This window comes from Melospiza melodia, chromosome 8 (genome assembly GCF_035770615.1).
Source record: "Melospiza melodia melodia isolate bMelMel2 chromosome 8, bMelMel2.pri, whole genome shotgun sequence".
Lineage (NCBI taxonomy): Eukaryota > Metazoa > Chordata > Aves > Passeriformes > Passerellidae > Melospiza > Melospiza melodia.
In genome coordinates, this window is record NC_086201.1 from 1,075,577 (window position 1) to 1,082,917 (window position 7,341).

A 7,341-nucleotide genomic window follows, 5' to 3' on the forward strand; every position below is an offset into this window, starting at 1 on the left:
CGGAGCTGGGCCTGGCCGTGCTGCCCATCCCTGGCAGTGCTGCAGTGCCGGGATACACACCCAGCCCGCGGCTCTGCTGCCGGCAGCTGCTGGAGCCTCCAGCTATTCCCAAACCTCCAAAATCACCCGCGGAAAACGGGCCCGGAGCAGCCCCAGGCTGGGCAATGCCCTGAGCGGAGGGGGACGAGAATTCCCAACAGTTCCCAGGCGTTTGGGATTCCCAGGGAATTTGGGTCCCTGGGGTGCTCGGGCGGCTGGGCAGGGATGGGCAGTGGGATCCAGGGGTTCCAGGGCTGTCACCGCTCCTCTGGCACTGCTCCCACACACACGGGAAGGCTCCGAAACGCTCGGAGCTGGATCTGCCGTGAAAACAGAGCTGGGGGAACTTTGGGAATGGGGGTTCCACCACCCCAGCCCACCGGGCCCCAAAGGGCTGCTCTGGCTCTTCCCGCGGCTCCCAGGACTGACCCTGCACCCCTCAGCAGAGAAACCTCCTCCAAAATGTGTTTTCCCAAAAAAAAAAACCACTCCCACTTTCCTGGGAGTGCACAGCCCAGAGCTCACTCCCACTAAAACCCACGTGGGAAATCCCACTCCCACTAAATCGGCTCCCTGCGAGTCCCCTAAAAGCACTCGCAAACCCATTCCCTCAGAGCCACTTCCCAAAGGCCCCTCCCTCAGGAAAGTCCATCCCTGAAATCCATTTGCCAAAACCCAGCACAAATCCCACGGGCAAAAATCCTGCTGCCCCATTCCCCCAAATCCCCCTTCTCATCCCCCTCGGAACATCTCCCACCAAAACCCATGCCCTAAACGCCCCTCACAACCCCCCTTGCCCCATTCCAGCTCTGCAAGACCCAATCCCATTCTCCCGACCCCCAAATCCTCCCCTGGCCACACCCAGAGCCCCTCCCATCCCCTCTGTGCCCCCTTCCCCACGCCCCCTCCCTCCTCCCCAAACCCGCTCCCCTCCCGACCCTTTGCCATGCCGGACTCTCTTCCCAAAAACGCCGTCCTCCCCGTTTTCCTGACCCCCCCATCCCGATTCCCAAAAATTCCCCTCAAAGCCGCTCCCCTTCCCACGCCGACCCCTCCTTCGTCACCCCAAATCCCCTCCCTCCTTCCCGTTCCCCTTCAACCTCTCTCCCCTCCCCTTTCCCCCTCCCGCCCCAAACCCGTCTCCTCCCTTCTCCCCCTCCCTCCTCATCCAAACCCTTCCCCTTTCCCCTTCCTCCATCCTCAAACCTTCTCCACTCCCTTCTCCTCCTTCCTCCCCATCCAAACCCTCCTTTCCTCCCTCTCTCCCTCACTCCACCCCCTCTCCCCTCCCTATCTCCCTCCCAGCCCCTCTCCCGTCCCTCCCTCCATCCTTTCCCTCGCTCCCGGCCCATCCCGGTCGCTCCCGGGGCGGAGCGGGAGCGGAGCGGGCGGTGCCGGGCGGGCAGCGCGGCGGCTCCGCGGGCGCGGGGCAGCGCGGAGCGGCCAGGCTGGGCTCGCCTGGGCTCGGCACGGCTCCGCCCGGCCCGGCTCGGGCCGCCTGCATGCGGCGGCGGCGGGGCTGCCGGCAGGGATGAACGGCTCCTCGGCGGGGCTCCCGGCGGGGCTGAACGGATCCCTGGGGGCTCCGGCGGGATTGAACGGATCCCCGGCGATGCCGGCGGCCCCGAACGGCTCCTCGGCGGCGGCGGCGGGGCTGCTGGCGGGGGCCGGGGGCGCGGCGCTGGAGCTGGAGCGGGCGCTGCGCTGCTGCACCGCCGCCTCCGTGGTGACCGACGGCAGCGGCGCGGCGGCGGACGAGCGCAGCCTGTACATCATGCGCGTGGTGCAGATCGCCGTCATGTGCGTGCTGGCCCTCACCGTGGTGTTCGGCATCTTCTTCCTCGGCTGCAACCTCCTCATCAAGTCCGAGGGCATGATCAACTTTCTGGTCAAGGAGCGCCGCCCGTCCAAGGAGGTGGAGGCGGTGGTGGTGGGGCCGTACTGACCGCGGCGCCGAGCCCGGGCTGCCCGCCGGACCGACAGCCGGACCGACTGACCGCAGGACTGACTGACCGCCCGCAGCCCTCCCGCGGACACGCGGGGTCGGCCCGGAGCTTTTCCTCCTGAAAACCATCGGGCGAATGGCTGCCGGCATGCCGGAGGTCGGGAGATGCTCGGGGCGGCCAGAGCCGCCCATCCCGGCCCATCCCGGTCCGGCCCGGTCCCGCCGCCCGTGGCTGCCGAAGTAAAGCGTGCTCTGATGGCAACAGGTCTGGGCTCCTTATTCCGTCCGCCTCCATTTCTTCCCCTTCCCTTTCCCCTTCCCCTTCCCCTTCCCGCCCGCCAGTCCCGGGATGCAGCCGGGATGAATGTGTCCCTGTGCCCCCGCGGCCCGTCCGGCGGGATTTCCCGTCCAGCCGGGCTACATCTTCCCTTTCCCAGCGTTTTTCCGGCCCTTTCCCAGCGTTTTTCCAGCGCTTTTCCGGCCCCCGCGGCTGGCCGAGCGCGGGACCCGCATCCCTGACCCCCGGGAGATGCGGGAATTGCGTTCCTGCCCCTGTGGCCAGGGAGAGCGCCCAGCCCAGCCCGGCGGGATCCCGCTGCCCGGGAATACAGCGGCAATTCTGGCTCTGGGAAAGCACAAAACCGAGTTTTATTGTCCCAGCCACAAGCCGGACCAACAGGTGACTCGGCGCGGGCACATTCCCGGCAGGGAGAAGCCGCTGCTCCCACGGGATTTGGATTTCTCCGTGCATTCCCTCCTCAGGGATCTTCCCGAGCTGTTTCTGCCATTCCCGGGGGCTCCGCTGGCTCCTGGATAAACCCGTGCTCCCCGGGAATCCCGGCAGCGGGATGGGCACGCAGCGGCTCCCACAACCTGCGGGAAAATCGCTCTCCCGACACCCAAATTCCTGCCGGGAAATATTGATTGTCCGTGGTTTTTAGTGCTGGAAGCTCTTGGAGCTTCCTGGTTTATCCCGGGGCTGGAGATGGCCGAGCTGCCGAAATTTAATGGGCGCCCCTAGGAGAGGTTATCGGGAGTTTAAAGCGGGGATGGGGAAGGTGAAATCCATTTACAGCTGGGCTGGAAGGGGTGGAAAAAGCCGGAGGTGCCAGAGGCGCTCGTGGGAGAGGCTGAGGCAGAGCAGAGCATCCCCATGGAATCAATTCCCCGCGCCCGGCAGGAATCTCGGCAGCGATCCCTCATTTCCAGCCGCATTCGGGGGAGGACAAAGAACAGATCTGCCTGTTCTCCCGGGAACAAACACACCCCGGGCCGGGAATCGCAGATCTGACATCTTCCCCAGGCTGCAGAGATCTATCCAAAATTCCCCTTTTTTACCTTTCAGTGCCGCAGGAACGTTGGGAAAGGGGGAATTTTAGGATAGCACAGTAAGAGGGGGAAATAATGGAGAGGTTTCAGTCATTCCGAAGCATTTGCAGCTGTTGAACTGGAATGCTTTGTGGTGTGGTGGAGAACACGAGCATTCCCGAATTCTGGAATGCTTGGGCACTTTTTGGCAGTTAATACATCAGGAATCCTTCATTAATTACAGGGAATGCTTAGAGTGGAACACATTTTAATTAACCTTAATTCCCAACACCGGAATTCCAAGCCAAGGCAAACACCTGGTTCTGACCTCAAATTGTGGAATTTTCAGCCTCAATCCAAGATCCCTCGTTGCCTGGTGCCCCCACTCTAATCCAGTGTTTGTGGCTCTGATCCCTAAAAATATCCCTCATTTCAGGCAGGGATGTGTTGGGAAAGGGTTTTTCCTGCTGTGGGATGTGGGGTTGTTGGGACACATCCAGTGCATCCATGGGATTTGGGAATTGGAGAACAGATGGGATATTAAAACCTGTGCATGGGCTGGGAGCGGGAGGGGGAGGAAGAACCTCTCAGACTCTGGGACCACCTCAATCCCACATTTTTGGGGTGATGGAGGAGCAGGAACCTCACGGGGAGCCGAGATTTTCCAGCTGCTCCCACCATTTTTAGGCAAACACCTGGAAAGCTGCAGGAATAATCTGTGGGATTGACAAATTCTGTATTGTTGGGGCTGAACAACACCCAGAAATTCCCAAGGAGAGCAGGTCCTTGATGGAATACTTGGAATTCTCCTGGAGTACAGCAATGTGAGACTCCAGAGTGACTTTGCTGGAGCCGGGGTTGGAATGCTCTCACCCCAGGCTCCCTGAATTCCTAATTCCTGCCTCCACAGCCATGACATCACCCCCATGGATTAAATCCCAGTGCCAGCAGCTCCAGGACAGAGCTCAAGGCCACACACCCTCAGTGTTCATATTCCAGCTGGAAAATCCCAGAAAAACCCTCTGCTGGGAATAAACCCCTCAAATCCCACCCGGATCTCGGGGCCAGACGCTGTTCCTGCTTTCCCAGGATTGCAGGATGGGAGAACAAGGATGGGTTTCCCCCTTCCAACCCCAAAGGGATGCGGATCCATCCCTGGACAATCCTGGAGGCACTCCTGGAGCCCCTCTGGAGAGGCTGGGTCGATGTCTCAGCTGGAAAAAATTCATTAAAATTCATTAAAATTCATTAAAATCACCCCTGGAGCTTCCAGCACCTCTGGACAGCCCCGGAGGGCTCAGGGTAATGGCTGTGGGGTTTTCACCCTCTATTCCCCACCTCGTTTTGGGAATCCTTCTCCTGCCCTGGAGGGGAAGGAGCACTTTGGCTGCTCAGCCACACCGGGAGCGAGGGGGTTAATTCCAATCCCATGTTCAGGCCAAATTCCCAACGATTTTTAAAGCAGCTCGGCTCTAATGAGGGAAAATCTGCACCCGGAGTTCATTTGGAGCTAAAAAGTGAAATCTTTGTAGGGACAGAGCAGCTCCAGCTTCCTGGTTTGCCTTAATATTTATTATTCCAAATGGAATCTGTTCCTGGATCCTGCAGCCCTGGGGCTGGCAACTCTTAACGAAAGGATGTTCCCCAAAAATCCCAATATTCAGCTGGGAATCCCTCTAAATATCCCAATATTCAGCTGAGAATCCATCTAAAAATCCCAATATTCACGTGCAAATTATTCACCGCTATAAAATTCCTCATATTCAGCTGGGATGCCCCTGTAAAATTCCTGGTACTTGGTTGGGATCCCCCTCTAAAAATCCCAATATTCAGCTGAGAATCCCTCTAAATACCCCAATATTCACCACTATAAAATTCCTTATATTCAGCTCGGGATCCTTCTCTAAATATCCCAATATTCAGCTGGGAATCCTTCTGAAAATCCCAATATTCAGCTGCAAAATATTCACCACTATAAAATTCCTCATATTCAGCTCGGGATCCTCCTCTAAAAGTCCCAATATTCAAATAGGAATCCCTCTAAAAGTCCCAATAATCACCTGGGATCCTCCTCTAAAAATCCCAATAATCAGTGGGGAACACACTTTAAAAATCCCAGCATTCAGAAGATAACCCCTCCTAAAAACCCCATTATTCGGCTGGGAACCCACTTTAAAAATCCCAATTTTCAGCTGTCCCTCATTAGCAGGAGCCCATTAAGGATCATTAACGAGCTCTCATTAGGGGCTGCTCGCCCTCCCGGGCCTGTTTGTGTCCATGGATGGATCGGCTCCCATCGATCCCAGCGGGAACAGCGCTCCAGCCCCAGGGCACAGCGACCCTCCCGTTCCTCTGGGACACAGCCCAGCAGGGCCAGCTCCGCAATGGAGGCTTGGAGTTGCTGTCCCAAAATCGGGATTTTGGAACCAAATTTCTCCAGGCAACTCCCTGCCCCTGAGCCTGGAACTGTAATTCCCAAATTCTGGAGTCAAGGGGTTGGTGCGGGAATTATTTTGGAGTGTTCAGGGAATGTTGGAATTAAGGGTTGGTTTCTCTCGTCCCAAAATTCTGTAAATCCTCCGAGGTGAATTCTAACAACAGCATCTTCTCCCTTCACTGAATTGAATTCCAGCCCAAGGAATATTGGTGGATATGGAATTTCCTCCCTCTGGAATATGGGAGAGCTGGGAATGTTCCCCTGGGGAAGGGAAGGCTCCAGGCAGAGCTCAGAGCCCCTGGCAGGGCCTGAAGGGGCTCCAGGAGAGCTGAGAGGGACTGGGGACAAGGGATGGAGGGACAGGAGCCAGGGAATGGCTCCCAGTGCCAGAGGGCAGGCATGGATGGGACACTGGGAACTGGGAATTCCGGCCTGGGCTGGGATTGCCAGAGCAGCTGTGGCTGCCCCTGGATCCCTGGCAGTGCCCAAGGCCAGGCTGGAGCAGCCTGGGACACTGGGATGGGATGGTTTGAAAGTCCCTTCCATCCCAAACCACCCCATAATTCTATGATTTATCCAATGGCCACTGATGCATTTACTGTGATTTGGGTTTTTTTTTATAGACACCTTTATTATTTCATGCCAAAAATCCAATATTTTTTTAATCCTGGGGCCCAGACACTTGCACTGAAGATGGAAGCTGAGGGAAGTTGGAGCTTTCCAGGGCTGAGCAGATCCATCAAATCAGCCACGGGCAGCTTGGGACCTATTCCACAGTTATGGGATGTATTTTTAGCCCGTGGAAAAGCAGTGCCAGGAGCACCTGATATGACAAACACAAGCAGCAATCCATCACTGTCCTGGCTGTTATTCCATCACAATCTGGAGGGTTTCACTTCCCCACTCCTTGCTCTGCTTGGGAAGTGTCTCCAGGGAGCCTGGCTGGAGAAACCAGGGAGGGAGATGGAGGTGGAAGCAGGACGAAATAAATGGAATTGGGATGGAGGAGATGGAGTGGGAATGGAAGAGATGGAAATAAAGAAAATGGAGCCAGGATGGAGGAGATGGAATCAGGATGAAATAAAAGGAGTCAGGATGAAGGAGATGAAGTGGGGATGGAGGATGTGGAGATAGAGTGAGGATGGAGGAGATGGAGCAGGGATAGAGGAGATGGAAAGGGAATGGAAGAGATGGAAATAAAGGGAATGGAGCCAGGATAGAGGAGATGGAATCAGGATGAAATAAATGGAGTCAGGATGAAGGAGATGGAGTGGGGACTTCTCCCTGTCTCCAGCAACATCCAAGGACCTGGAGTGAGGAACAAGAGGATTCACCCATGGATACTGGACCCAAGAGGAATGTAGGGATGATTTCACAGCAGGAAAAATGCAAGAGTGGGTTAAAACCTGACACAGGAAATCACAGGTTTGTTTTGGGCCTGTGCCAGGGAACTAATTACGGATTTGTAGTCCTGGATAATGGAAGCTCAAAATCCCACTGGGATACCACCAATGAACTGGGAAGGGAGAGGAACAGCAACAAAAATCCCCAGGAATCTGGAAAAGTTATGAAGAAATGAGTCCACAAAATAAAAACATGTGGCCCTGGCCAG

The 7,341-nt window shown here is 56.6% G+C and overlaps 1 protein-coding gene across 1 annotated transcript; it reads left to right on the forward strand.

Annotated features, from left to right (window-relative positions):
- Positions 1–1,564: 1,564 nt before the first annotated feature.
- On the forward strand, positions 1,565–2,248 carry RPRM (reprimo, TP53 dependent G2 arrest mediator homolog). The gene has a single exon (XM_063161340.1). The coding sequence runs from the start codon at positions 1,571–1,573 to the stop codon at positions 1,982–1,984; it is 414 nt and encodes a 137-aa protein (XP_063017410.1). The 5' UTR covers positions 1,565–1,570; the 3' UTR covers positions 1,985–2,248.
- Positions 2,249–7,341: the final 5,093 nt, after the last annotated feature.

What these genes read in the sequence shown, in the direction of transcription:
- RPRM (XM_063161340.1), top strand. Translation starts at nt 1,571, where the DNA reads ATGAACGGCTCCTCGGCGGGGCTCCCGGCGGGGCTGAACGGATCCCTG.